The sequence below is a fragment of the Petromyzon marinus genome, unplaced genomic scaffold (assembly GCF_048934315.1).
Source record: "Petromyzon marinus isolate PM22_M1 ecotype Great Lakes invasive population unplaced genomic scaffold, UKy_Petmar_22M1.pri1.0 PM_Scaffold_37, whole genome shotgun sequence".
In the NCBI taxonomy this organism is placed as follows: Eukaryota; Metazoa; Chordata; class Hyperoartia; order Petromyzontiformes; family Petromyzontidae; genus Petromyzon; species Petromyzon marinus.
The window spans coordinates 575,181-590,565 of record NW_027423357.1 but is presented as its reverse complement, the minus strand read 5'-3'; the positions used below and the strand labels follow the sequence as shown (position 1 = coordinate 590,565).

Genomic DNA, 15,385 nt, shown 5'->3' with positions numbered 1-15,385 from the left:
AGACACACAGAGACACACACAGACACACATAGAGACACACAGAGACACACACAGTCACACACAGAGACAGACACACAGAGACACACACACAGAGACACACAGACATGACACACAGAGACACACAGACACACAGAGACAGACACAGAGAGACACATAAATACACAGACACACAGACACACAGAGACACACAGAGACACATGGACATGAGACACAGAGACACACACAGAGACAGACACACACAGAGACACACAGACACACAGAGACAGACACAGAGAGACACACAGAAATACACAGACACACACAGAGACACACGGACATGATACACAGAGACACACACAGAGACAGACACACACAGAGACACACAGACATGACACACAGAGACACACAGACATGACACACAGAGACACACAGACATGACACACAGATACACACAGACATGACACACACAGACACACAGAGACACATGGACATGAGACACAGAGACAGACACAAAGAGACACAGACACACAGAGACAGACACAGAGAGACACACAGAAATACACAGACACACATAGACACACAGAGACACACAGAAACACATGGACATGAGACACAGAGACACACACAGAGACAGACACACACAGAGCCACACAGACACACAGAGACAGACACAGAGAGACACACAGAAATACACAGACACACAGAGACACATGGACATGAGACACAGAGACACACACAGAGACACACACACACAGAGACACACAGACACACAGAGACAGACACAGAGAGACACACAGAAATACACAGAAACACAGAGACACACAGAGACACATGGACATGAGACACAGAGACAGAGACACAGATACAGGCACACAGAGACAGATACAGAGAGACACACAGAGACACACAGAGACAGACAGACACACAGAAATACACAGACACACAGAGACACACAGAGACACATGGACATGAGACACAGAGACACACACAGAGACACACACAGAGACAGACACACACAGAGACACAGAGACACACAGACACACAGAGACACACAGACACAGAGACACACAGACACACAGAGACACACAGAAATACACAGACACACACAGACACACAGAGACACACAGACACGCACAGAGACACATGGACATGAGACACAGAGACACACACAGAGACAGAGACACACAGAGACACACAGACACACACAGAGACACACAGACACACAGAGACAGACACAGAGAGACACACAGAAATACACAGACACACAGAGACACATGGACATGAGACACAGAGACACACACAGAGACACGCAGACACACAGAGACAGACACAGAGAGACACACAGAAATACACAGACACACAAAGACACATGGACATGAGACACAGAGACAGAGACACAGAGACAGACACACAGAGACAGACACAGAGAGACACAGACAGACACAGAGAGACACACAGAAATACACAGAGACAGGCACACAGAGACAGACACACAGAGACACACAGAAATACACAGAGACACAGAGAGACACACAGAGACAGACACACAGAGACAGACACACAGAGACACACAGAGACAGGCACACAGAGACAGACACACAGAGACAGACACACAGAGACACACAGAGACAGACACACAGAGACACACAGAGACAGACACACAGAGACACACAGAGACAGGCACACAGAGACAGACAGAGATAGAGACACACAGAGACACACAGAGACAGACACACAGAGACAGACACACAGAGACACACAGAGACACACAGAGACAGGCACACAGAGAGAGACAAAGAGACACATAGAGACACAGACAGAGATACAGAGACACTGCAGTAACTTTAGTGGTGAGTGTAGTGGTGAGTGTAGTGGTGAGTGTAGTGGTGAGTGTAGCGGTGAGTGTAGTAGTATAGTAGTGAGTGTAGTGGTGAGTGTAGCGGTGAGTGTAGTAGTGTAGTGGTGAGTGTAGTGGTGAGTGTAGTGGTGAGTGTAGTGGTGAGTGTACTAGTGAGTGTTGTGGTGAGTGTAGTGGTGAGTGTAGTGGTGAGTGTACTAGTGAGTGTAGTGGTGAGTGTAGTGGTGAGTGTAGTGGTGAGTGTAGTGGTGAGTGTAGTGGTGAGTGTAGTAGTATAGTGGTGAGTGTAGTGGTGAGTGTAGTGGTGAGTATAGCGGTGAGTGTAGTAGTGTAGTGGTGAGTGTAGTGGTGAGTGTAGTGGTGAGTGTAGTAGTGTAGCGGTGAGTGGTAGTGTAGTAGTGGTGAGTGTAGTGGTGAGTGTAGTAGTATAGTAGTGAGTGTAGTGGTGAGTGTAGTGGTGAGTGTAGTAGTATAGTGGTGAGTGTAGTGGTGAGTGTAGTGGTGAATGTAGTGGTGTAGTGGTGAGTGTAGTGGTGTAGTGGTGAGTGTAGTGGTGAGTGTAGTGGTGAGTGTAGTGGTGAGTGTAGTAGTGTAGTGGTGAGTGTAGTGGTGAGTGTAGTGGTGAGTGTAGCGGTGAGTGTAGTAGTGTAGTGGTGAGTGTAGTGGTGAGTGTAGTGGTGAGTGTAGTAGTGTAGTGGTGAGTGTAGTGGTGAGTGTAGTAGTGAGTGTAGTGGTGAGTGTAGCGGTGAGTGTAGTAGTATAGTAGTGAGTGTAGTGGTGAGTGTAGCGGTGAGTGTAGTAGTGTAGTGGTGAGTGTAGTGGTGAGTGTAGTGGTGAGTGTAGTAGTATAGTGGTGAGTGTAGTGGTGAGTGTAGTGGTGAGTATAGTAGTATAGTGGTGAGTGTAGTGGTGAGTGTAGTGGTGAGTGTAGTAGTATAGTGGTGAGTGTAGTGGTGAGTGTAGTGGTGAGTATAGCGGTGAGTGTAGTAGTGTAGTGGTGAGTGTAGTGGTGAGTGTAGTGGTGAGTGTAGTAGTGTAGCGGTGAGTGGTAGTGTAGTAGTGGTGAGTGTAGTGGTGAGTGTAGTAGTATAGTAGTGAGTGTAGTGGTGAGTGTAGTGGTGAGTGTAGTAGTATAGTGGTGAGTGTAGTGGTGAGTGTAGTGGTGAATGTAGTGGTGTAGTGGTGAGTGTAGTGGTGAGTGTAGTGGTGAGTGTAGTGGTGAGTGTAGTAGTGTAGTGGTGAGTGTAGTGGTGAGTGTAGCGGTGAGTGTAGTAGTGTAGTGGTGAGTGTAGTGGTGAGTGTAGTAGTGTAGTGGTGAGTGTAGTGGTGAGTGTAGTAGTGAGTGTAGTGGTGAGTGTAGCGGTGAGTGTAGTAGTATAGTAGTGAGTGTAGTGGTGAGTGTAGCGGTGAGTGTAGTAGTGTAGTGGTGAGTGTAGTGGTGAGTGTAGTGGTGAGTGTAGTGGTGAGTGTAGTGGTGAGTGTAGTGGTGAGTGTACTAGTGAGTGTTGTGGTGAGTGTAGTGGTGAGTGTAGTGGTGAGTGTACTAGTGAGTGTAGTGGTGAGTGTAGTGGTGAGTGTAGTGGTGAGTGTAGTGGTGAGTGTAGTAGTATAGTGGTGAGTGTAGTGGTGAGTGTAGTGGTGAGTGTAGCGGTGAGTGTAGTAGTGTAGTGGTGAGTGTAGTGGTGAGTGTAGTGGTGAGTGTAGTAGTGTAGCGGTGAGTGTAGTAGTGTAGTAGTGGTGAGTGTAGTGGTGAGTGTAGTAGTATAGTAGTGAGTGTAGTGGTGAGTGTAGTGGTGAGTGTAGTAGTATAGTGGTGAGTGTAGTGGTGAGTGTAGTGGTGAATGTAGTGGTGTAGTGGTGAGTGTAGTGGTGTAGTGGTGAGTGTAGTGGTGAGTGTAGTAATATAGTAGTGAGTGTAGTGGTGAGTGTAGTGGTGAGTGTAGTGGTGAGTGTAGTAGTGTAGTGGTGAGTGTAGTGGTGAGTGTAGTGGTGAGTGTAGCGGTGAGTGTAGTAGTGTAGTGGTGAGTGTAGTGGTGAGTGTAGTGGTGAGTGTAGTAGTGTAGTGGTGAGTGTAGTGGTGTGTGTAGTAGTGAGTGTAGTGGTGAGTGTAGTGGTGAGTGTACTAGTGAGTGTTGTGGTGAGTGTAGTGGTGAGTGTAGTGGTGAGTGTACTAGTGAGTGTAGTGGTGAGTGTAGTAGTGAGTGTAGTGGTGAGTGTAGTGGTATAGTGGTGAGTGTAGTGGTGAGTGTAGTGGTGAGTGTAGCGGTGAGTTTAGTGGTGAGTGTAGTAGTATAGTGGTGAGTGTAGTGGTGAGTGTAGTGGTGAGTGTAGCGGTGAGTGTAGTAGTGTAGTGGTGAGTGTAGTGGTGAGTGTAGTAGTGTAGCGGTGAGTGTAGTAGTGTAGTAGTGGTGAGTGTAGTGGTGAGTGTAGTGGTGAGTGTAGTGGTGAGTGTAGTAGTATAGTGGTGAGTGTAGTGGTGAGTGTAGTGGTGAATGTAGTGGTGTAGTGGTGAGTGTAGTGGTGAGTGTAGTGGTGAGTGTAGTAGTATAGTAGTGAGTGTAGTGGTGAGTGTAGTGGTGAGTGTAGTAGTGTAGTGGTGAGTGTAGTGGTGAGTGTAGTGGTGAGTGTAGCGGTGAGTGTAGTAGTATAGTGGTGAGTGTAGTGGTGAGTGTAGTGGTGAATGTAGTGGTGAGTATAGTGGTGAGTGTAGTGGTGTAGTGGTGAGTGTAGTGGTGAGTGTAGTAGTATAGTAGTGAGTGTAGTGGTGAGTGTAGTGGTGAGTGTAGTAGTGTAGTGGTGAGTGTAGTGGTGAGTGTAGTGGTGAGTGTAGCGGTGAGTGTAGTAGTGTAGTGGTGAGTGTAGTGGTGAGTGTAGTAGTGTAGTGGTGAGTGTAGTGGTGAGTGTAGTAGTGTAGTGGTGAGTGTAGTGGTGAGTGTAGTAGTGTAGTGGTGAGTGTAGTGGTGAGTGTAGCGGTGAGTGTAGTAGTGTAGTGGTGAGTGTAGTGGTGAGTGTAGTAGTATAGTGGTGAGTGTAGTGGTGAGTGTAGTGGTGAGTGTAGCAGTGAGTGTAGCGGTGAGTGTAGTAGTATAGTGGTGAGTGTAGTGGTGAGTGTAGTGGTGAGTGTAGTAGTGTAGTGGTGAGTGTAGTGGTGAGTGTAGTAGTGTAGTAGTGAGTGTAGTAGTGTAGTGGTGAGTGTAGTGGTGAGTGTAGTAGTGTAGTGGTGAGTGTAGTAGTGTAGTGGTGAGTGTAGTAGTGTAGTGGTGAGTGTAGTGGTGAGTGTAGTAGTGTAGTGGTGAGTGTAGTGGTGAGTGTAGCGGTGAGTGTAGTAGTGTAATGGTGAGTGTAGTGGTGAGTGTAGTGGTGAGTGTAGTAGTATAGTAGTGAGTGTAGCACTGAGTGTAGCGGTGAGTGTAGTAGTATAGTGGTGAGTGTAGTGGTGAGTGTAGCGGTGAGTGTAGTAGTGTAGTGGTGAGTGCAGTGGTGAGTGTAGTGGTGAGTGTAGTAGTGAGTGCAGTGGTGAGTGTAGCAGTGAGTGTAGCGGTGAGTGTAGTAGTGTAGTGGTGAGTGTAGTGGTGAGTGTAGTGGTGAGTGTAGTAGTGTAGTGGTGAGTGTAGTGGTGAGTGTAGTGGTGAGTGTAGTAGTGTAGTGGTGAGTGTAGTAGTGTAGTGGTGAGTGTAGTAGTGTAGTGGTGAGTGTAGTGGTATAGTGGTGAGTGTGGTAGTGTAGTGGTGAGTGTAGTGGTGAGTGTAGTGGTGAGTGTAGTGGTGAGTGTAGTGGTGAGTGTGGTAGTGTAGTGGTGAGTGTAGTGGTGAGTGTAGTGGTGAGTGGTAGTGTAGTGGTGAGTGTAGTAGTGTAGTGGTGAGTGTAGTGGTGAGTGTAGTGGTGAGTGTAGTGGTGAGTGTAGTAGTGTAGTGGTGAGTGTAGTGGTGAGTGTAGTGGTGAGTGTAGTGGTGTAGTGGTGAGTGTAGTGGTGAGTGTAGTGGTGAGTGTAGTGGTGAGTGTAGTAGTATAGTGGTGAGTGTAGTAGTGTAGTGGTGAGTGTAGTGGTGAGTGTAGTAGTGTAGTGGTGAGTGTAGTGGTGAGTGTAGTGGTGAGTGTAGTGGTGAGTGTAGTGGTGTAGTGGTGAGTGTAGTGGTGAGTGTAGTGGTGAGTGTAGTGGTATAGTGATGAGTGTAGTGGTGAGTGTAGTGGTGAGTGTAGTGGTATAGTGATGAGTGTAGTGGTGAGTGTAGTGGTGAGTGTAGTAGTGTAGTGGTGAGTGTAGTAGTGAGTGTGGTGGTGAGTGTAGTAGTGTAGTGGTGAGTGTAGTGGTGAGTGTAGTGGTGAGTGTAGTAGTGAGTGTAGTGGTGAGTGTAGTGGTGAGTGTAGTGGTGAGTGTAGTAGTGTAGTGGTGAGTGTAGTGGTGAGTGTAGTGGTGAGTGTAGTGGTATAGTGGTGAGTGTAGTGGTGAGTGTAGTGGTGAGTGTAGTGGTATAGTGGTGAGTGTAGTGGTGAGTGTAGTGGTGAGTGTAGTGGTGAGTGTAGTAGTGTAGTAGTGTAGCGGTGAGTGTAGTAGTGTAGTGGTGAGTGTAGTGGTATAGTGGTGAGTGTAGTGGTGAGTGTAGTGGTGAGTGTAGTGGTGAGTGTAGTGGTGAGTGTAGTGGTGAGTGTCGCTCCTCACCCGGTTGATGGAGGCACCACATCGCTGTGCGTCAGCTCCCCACAGCAAGAAGACCAATCCGGTGCGGTTCCGGTTGAGCCAAGAGATCACCGCCCCGGTGAGCAGCTCCCAGCCACGGCCGCGGTGAGAGTTGGCCTGGCCGGCACGCACCGTGAGAACGGCGTTGAGTAGCAGCACCCCTACACACACACACACATAGACACACAGACACACACATACAGATAGACACACACACACAGACACACACACAGACACACACATAGACACACACATACAGATAGACACACACACACAGATAAGACACACACACACACAGATAAGACACACACACACAGACACACACCACACACACACACAGACACACACACATACACAACAACAACCGCCATTCGCCACCAAGTGGCGGTGATGTCACCACGACGCTTGTGCCAGGCTATGTGCACCTTGAGGCCACGTGAAGTGTCGAACGCCCGCTGGCAGGAGGTCACGGGGCAGACCCAGCAGGTGCCACGGGTCGACTGACTGAGATGAGTGGCTGATGCACCACCTGTGCCCCCTACTGTGCCAACCTGCTGTGCTTTAGCCACCCGGCGCTCCGCTCGTTGTTGTGAGCGTCGCTCCTCCGCCCTCCGTTGTTGTTGGAGGGCGACTGCCTCCAACTGCCCAGTAGCGTCCTTCACGAGCCTCCTCCACAGAGGCCGATCTTGACACCGCTGGTACCAGTCATCGGCAAGTCCACTCAGCTCCACGTCCTCCTGTACCACATCACTCCATCTCTTCTCTAGCCCGTGCCGCGCCCGCTTAGCCCCCTCAATCCGGCCAAACAAAAGCTGTTTCGGCATGCGGTGGCTGGGCATGCGGGCTACATGACCCAGCCATCGCAGCCTTGCCTGCCGGAGGAGCTCACCGATGGGACCTTGCCCAGATCTTTCAAGGATTTGTGAGCTCCTCACACAATCCAGTCTGGTTAAACCCAGGATGGATCGTAGGCAGGCCAGCCTAAATGTTTCTAACCGGCGAAGATGCTCCATTAGGGGGGTCCACGTTTCGCAAGCGTAGAGAAGGGAGGGAAAGACCGTGGCCGAGAAGACCTGAAGCTTAGTGCGGAGCGACAGACCAGGTAGCTTCCACACAGCGTTACGCAACCGATAAAGAGATATTGCCACTCGACTGATTCGGAGTGAGACCTCTGCTCTTAAACTGGAGCCGGTCATAAGCACACTGCCCAGGTATAGGAAACTCTCCACTCTCTCCACAACTGCCCCATCACCGATCGGGAGTTGTGGGGGTGGAGTGTCCGATGGTACAAAATACCCAGGCAGGTGCTTAGTTTTGGTGGGGCTGATGGTAAGGCCCCACCTCTTAGTGGCACGCTCCAGTCTCAGCAGCAGCGTCTCCAACTCCTCCTCTGACTGAGCAGCTATTACCAAATAATCAGCATACACACACAGACACACACAGACACACACAGACACACACACACATAGACACACATACACTCACACACACACATACACACACACATAGACACACACAGATACACACACACACAGACACACACACACACACACATACATACACACACACACAGACACACACACAGACACACACACAGACACACACACACAGACATACATACACACAGACACAGACACACACACAGACACTCACACAGACACTCACACACACTCACACACACATCCACACACACATACACACACACACAGACAGACACACACACACATACATACACACACACACTCACACACTCACACACACACACAGACACTCACACACACACACATACACACACTCACACATACACACAGACACTCACACACACAGACACACTCACACACAGACACACACACACTCACACACACACAGACACTCACACACACACAGACATACACACACACACACACACAGACACTCACACACACAGACACACACTCACACACACAGACACTCACACACACAGACACACACTCACACACACAGACACTCACACACACATACACACACACTCACACACACATACACACACTCACACACTCACAGACACACACACTCACAGACACACACACACACACTCACACACACACATACACACACATACACACACTCACACACACAGACACACACACACTCACACAGACAGACACTCACACACATACATACACACACACTCACACATACAGACACACACAGACACACACACTCACACATACACACACACACAGACACACACAGACACACACAGACACACACACACATAGACACACATACACTCACACACACACATACACACACACATAGACACACACAGATACACACACACACAGACACACACACACACCCACACACACATACATACACACACACACAGACACACACACAGACACACACACAGACACACACACACAGACATACATACACACAGACACAGACACACACACAGACACTCACACAGACACTCACACACACTCACACACACATCCACACACACATACACACACACACAGACAGACACACACACACATACATACACACACACACTCACACACTCACACACACACACAGACACTCACACACACACACATACACACACTCACACATACACACAGACACTCACACACACAGACACACTCACACACAGACACACACACACTCACACACACACAGACACTCACACACACACAGACATACACACACACACACAGACACTCACACACACAGACATACACACACACATACACACACATACACACAGACATACACTCACACACACAGACACTCACACACACAGACACTCACACACACAGACACACACACTCACACACACACTCACACACTCATACATACACACACTCACACACACACAGACACTCACACATACACACAGACACTCACACACACAGACACACACACACTCACACACACAGACATACACACACACACAGACACTCACACACACACACATACACACACACAGACATACACTCACACACACAGACACTCACACACACACACAGACACTCACACACACACTCACACACACAGACACACACACAGACACACACACAGACACACACACATACATACACACACAGACAGACACACACACACATACACACAAATACACACACAGACACACACTCACACATACACACAAATACACACACAGACACACACTCACACACATACACACACTCACACACACACAGACACTCAGACACACACACACACATACACACACACATATACACACACACAGACACACACACACATACACACAGACACTCACACACATACACACACACACATACACACACACTCATACACACACACACTCACACACACAGACACACACACTCACACATACACACACTCACACACACAGACACACACACTCACACATACACACACTCACACACACTCACACACACTCACATACATACACACTCACACACACACACAGACACACACTCACACACAGACACACTCAGACACTCACACACACACTCACACACACTCACACACACAGACACACACACACACACTCACACATACATACACACACACAGACACTCACACACATACACACACATACACACACTCACACACACTCACACACACACACAGACACACACATACACACACTCACACACACACTCACATACACACACTCACACACACACTCACACACACACATACACTCACACACACTCACACACACACACAGACAGACACTCACACACACACTCACACATACACAGACACCCACACACTCACATACACACACACATACACACACTCACACACTCACAGACACACACACTCACAGACACAAACACACAGACACATACACACACTCACACACACACATACACACACATACACTCACACACACTCACACACACACACACAGGCACTCACACACACACATACACACACATACACAGACACTCACACACTCACACACACATACACACCCACACACTCACACACACAGACACACACACACACTCACACAACAACAACAACAACAACAACCGCCATTCGCCACTAAGTGGCGGTGACGTCACCACGACGCTTGTGCCAGGCTATGTGCACCCTGAGGCCACGTGAAGTGTCGAACGCCCGCTGGCAGGAGGTCACGGGGCAGACCCAGGTGCCACGGGTCGACTGACTGAGATGACTGGCTGATGCACCACCTGTGCCCCCTACTGTGCCAACCTGCTGTGCTTTAGCCACCCGGCGCTCCGCTCGCTGTTGTGAGCGTCGCTCCTCCGCCCTCCGTTGTTGTTGGAGGGCGACTGCCTCCAACTGCCCAGTAGCATCCTTCACGAGCCTCCTCCACAGAGGCCGATCTTGACACCGCTGGTACCAGTCATCGGCAAGTCCACTCAGCTCCACGTCCTCCTGTACCACATCACTCCATCTCTTCTCTAGCCCGTGCCGCGCCCGCTTAGCCCCCTCAATCCGGCCAAACAAAAGCTGTTTCGGCATGCGGTGGCTGGGCATGCGGGCTACATGACCCAGCCATCGCAGCCTTGCCTGCCGGAGGAGCTCACCGATGGGACCCTGCCCAGATCTTTCAAGGATTTGTGAGCTCCTCACACAATCCAGTCTGGTTAAACCCAGGATGGATCGTAGGCAGGTCAGCCTAAATGTTTCTAACCGGCGAAGATGTTCCATTAGGGGGGTCCACGTTTCGCAAGCGTAGAGAAGGGAGGGAATGACCGTGGCCGAGAAGACCTGAAGCTTAGTGCGGAGCGACAGACCAGGTAGCTTCCACACAGCGTTACGCAACCGATGAAAAGATATTGCCGCTCGACTGATTCGGAGTGAGACCTCTGCTGTTAAACTGGAGCCAGTCATAAGCACACTGCCCAGGTATGGGAAACTCTCCACTCTCTCCACAACTGCCCCATCACCGATTGGGAGTTGTGGGGGTGGAGTGTCCGATGGTACAAAATACCCAGGCAGGTGCTTAGTTTTGGTGGGGCTGATGGTAAGGCCCCACCTCTTAGTGGCACGCTCCAGTCTCAGCAGCAGCGTCTCCAACTCCTCCTCTGACTGAGCAGCTATTACCAAGTCATCAGCATACATAACGTGGTTGAGCAATAGGGAGCCATCCCTTGACCGCACCCGGGCATCGATTAGCCTCCCATTATATCTGTACCATATGGAGATTCCCCCGGTACAGCTATTGAAGGCTTCACGAACTACGTGGTCAAAATAGATGTTAAATAATGTGGGAGCCAGAGGACATCCCTGTCGCACCCCAAGGTGTACAGGGAATGGCTCTGACTCCCGGCCACGTAGTTTTACCCGGGCCCGCTCACCATCATGAAGGTCCTTAATGATCGTGAGCAGAGGGTCAGGTACTCCAAAAGCACGAAGAACGACCCAGAGCCCAGGCCTACTGATGGTATCATAGGCCTTGACCAGGTCAATAAAGCAGAGATGTAGGTCTTGTTGGAATTCCCTACACCTCTGCTGTAGCAGACGGACAGAAAATATGGCATCTGTGCAGGACCGCCCTTTCCTGAAACCGCATTGGGGCTCCGCAAGCCTCTCCTCAGCGTGCCTGGCAAGGCGATGCTGAATAATCCTTGCCAGGACCTTTCCCGGCACACTGAGGAGTGAGATGCCCCTGTAGTTGTTACAGTCTGTGCGGTCCCCCTTCTTAAAAAGGGGGACCACCAGGGCATCCTTCCAATCCTGCGGAACCCGTCCAGTGGTCCAGACTGTTGTTATGATGTCATATAGGGCAGTCTGTGCACAAACGCCACCCTCCCTCAGCATTTCGCTTGGGAGATCATCTCTGCCCGCTGCCTTTCCTGGTCTCAGACTCCGGATCGCCTTCAATACTTCCTCAGCAGATGGCACCTCAGCCAGCCACTCACAGGGGGTGACTTCATCCAATATTTGAGGCACCGCAGCCTCAGCAGGGTCATCCTCACTTTGTGCCACGATGTTTTCCTGGCTGTGGGATTTTCCCTCACCCAGGACCTCACAGAAATGCTCAGCAAATCTGCGAACCTGTTCCTGGGGGTCGGAAATTGGATCACCGTTTTTTCCCCTAATGATGGTAATAGGTGTGGCGCTGCAGGTTACTTTTTTGATGGAGTTAAATAGCGATTTGTGATCACGGGCCACTGAGGCAGACTCCATCTCCTCAGCAACCCGCGACCACCACCCATCCTTGCAGCGCCTCACGGCTCTCCGAACCTCCGAGCGAAGGCTGCGGTAAGCCTCCTCATTCTCTGACGTGGGATTCTGTAGCCGATGACAGTGGGCCTGTCGCTTTTTCTCAACCATCCTGAACAACTCCTCTGTCATCCAGGGTGTCTGGGGAGGTCTGGACCGCGTACCCAAAGCAGCCATTGCAGCTGCATGAGTGACAGTCCTAAACCTCGCCCATTTACCCTCGACATCAGGAGGAGTCGGGGACGATGCCAATCCCAGCCGCAAGCGATGATGAAATTCTCGCTTGCAACTTTCATCAGATAACTGAGACCAGGCCACTTTAGGTTGGAATGGGGTCCTGGGTGTACACCCACCACCGGAGTGGAAGAATGGCAGGCGCATCTTACAGATGACTAGTCGATGGTCAGAGGGCAGATCAGCTCCACGGTAGGTCCTGGTGTCAAGGACATGGGCTCGCATTCGCTGGTCCGTCACTATGTAGTCCAGCAGATGTTCTTGCTTGGACCCGGCATGCATCCATGATGTTGTGTGGATGCGCCGATGCCGGAACAGCGTGTGGGTAATTACAAGCCCATGGGCTGCACAAAAATCTAGCAGCCTCCTACCGTTGTTATTGAGCTGATCTGGCCCATGCCCTCCAATCACTCCAGACCAGGTGCCAGTATCATGACCAACTCGGGCATTGAAGTCACCCAACATGATGACTCTATCCCGAGGGGCCACTTTAGCCAGCACCTGTGACAGGAGGTCATAGAAGGCATCTGACTCATCGGCTTTGCCTGCATCCCTCCACGGATGTTCATCTTCGGTGGGGGCATAAGTAACCACGACCACCATTCCTCGCCTCCGGTTGATGGGAAGGCGAGCCCAAAGTAGCCTGGGGCTTACAGCTTCCCACACCTCACCGCCACGCTCCCACGCCCCCTTCATTCTTTTATTCAAAAGAAGACCCACACCCTGTTGTTTGGCAGTCTGCTGCCCCGAGTAGAGGACTGTCCACCCCTCATGGTGGCAGGAGCCAGAGCCGGTCCACCGGACCTCCTGAATGCCGCATAGATCCAGGCGGTACCGGTCCAGCTCCCGACAGAGGAGTGGCAGCCTCTCCTCTGCAGTGAGCGTTCGAACATTCCACGTGGCCACCCGTAGTGGCTTTTCGTTGTTTCTGGAGTAGCCCCGAGGGTAGGTATTCAATCTCCTGGCTCCGCCAATTGGGGTTTGGCCAGGAGACGTCATAGACGCCTGGCCCCCCGGGGCCTCCGGCACAAGCTTAGTTGTTACATATTTCACTTTAATTCGTGGTTTTGTGGTAATTAATTGAAGGTGGAGGGGTTACCAGCCCCTCGCACCCGTCCAGAGCCCCCGTTTAGCCCCTGTGGTGGACACATATGCCATGAGGGGAGGAGCCAATCAAAATTGGAACTCCCCCCACAGCACTGTCCACGACAGAGTTGCCCGTCCGGCACCGCGAGGAGGTAGGGGGTTGTTTTGCCGGACACACACATACACACACACATAGACACAAACACACAGACGCACACACATACACACACTCACACACTCACACACACATACACACACATACACACACACATACACTCACACACACTCACACACACACACACAGACACTCACACACACACATACACACACATACACACACAGACACACACAGACACACACACACAGACACACACAGACACACACACACTCACACATACACACACACTCACACACACACTCACACACATACACACACACATACACACACACTCACACACACAGACACTCACATACACACACACATACACACACTCACACACTCACAGACACACACACTCACAGACACACACACACACACTCACACACACACTCACACACACATACATACATACACACCCACACATACACACACACATACACACCCACACACCCACACTCACACACACATACACACACACATACACACACACACATAGACACAAACACACAGACACACACACATACACACACTCACACACTCACACACACACATACACACACACATACACTCACACATACACACACTCACACACACACACTCACACACACATACACTCACACACACATACACACACATACACTCACACACTCATACACACTCACACACACACACACTCACATACACACACACACACACTCACTGCGTGCTCTCTCCACTGCTGCTGCTGCCCTGCCACTCACCCTGCTGTGCCCAGGCCGTGAGGTCTCCGTGGGGGGGCCGTGAAGGGGGCGTGGCCTCGCCCCCCCCGCCGCCCCCCCGGGCCACCTCGCGGAAGACGTTGAGGAGACTCGGGGGGGGCGGCACCCCCCGGGGGACGCTGAAGCTGAGGCCGTGGGCCTGGCCCGGGCCGTGGTACGGGTCCTGGCCCAGGATCACCACCCTCACCTGGAGAGCAGGGGTCAGGGGCCACGGGTCAGGGGCCACGGGTCAGGGGTGAGGGGCCACGGGTCAGGGGTGAGGGGCGGGGGTGAGGGGCGGGCGGCACGCTCACCCTCCCACTCACCCTCCCACTCACCCTCCCACCCACTCACCCTCCCACTCACCCTCCCACTCACCCTCCCACCCACTCACCCTCCCACTCACCCTCCCACCCACTCACCCTCCCACTCACCCTCCCACTCACCCTCCC

General features: G+C 51.2%; 1 protein-coding gene across 2 annotated transcripts in view; it reads right to left on the bottom strand.

The window, feature by feature from the left end:
- Positions 1–15,385, bottom strand: part of LOC116958111 (uncharacterized) — a 348,130-nt gene that overhangs the window by 15,075 nt on the left and 317,670 nt on the right. For both annotated transcript variants that reach the window (XM_076064271.1, XM_076064270.1), the window contains 2 exons: positions 14,937–15,141; positions 6,498–6,676 (listed from right to left, as the gene is read on the bottom strand). In XM_076064271.1, coding sequence (XP_075920386.1) covers positions 6,498–6,676; positions 14,937–15,141 — 384 coding nt within the window. The remainder of the gene's footprint in view (positions 1–6,497; positions 6,677–14,936; positions 15,142–15,385) is intronic.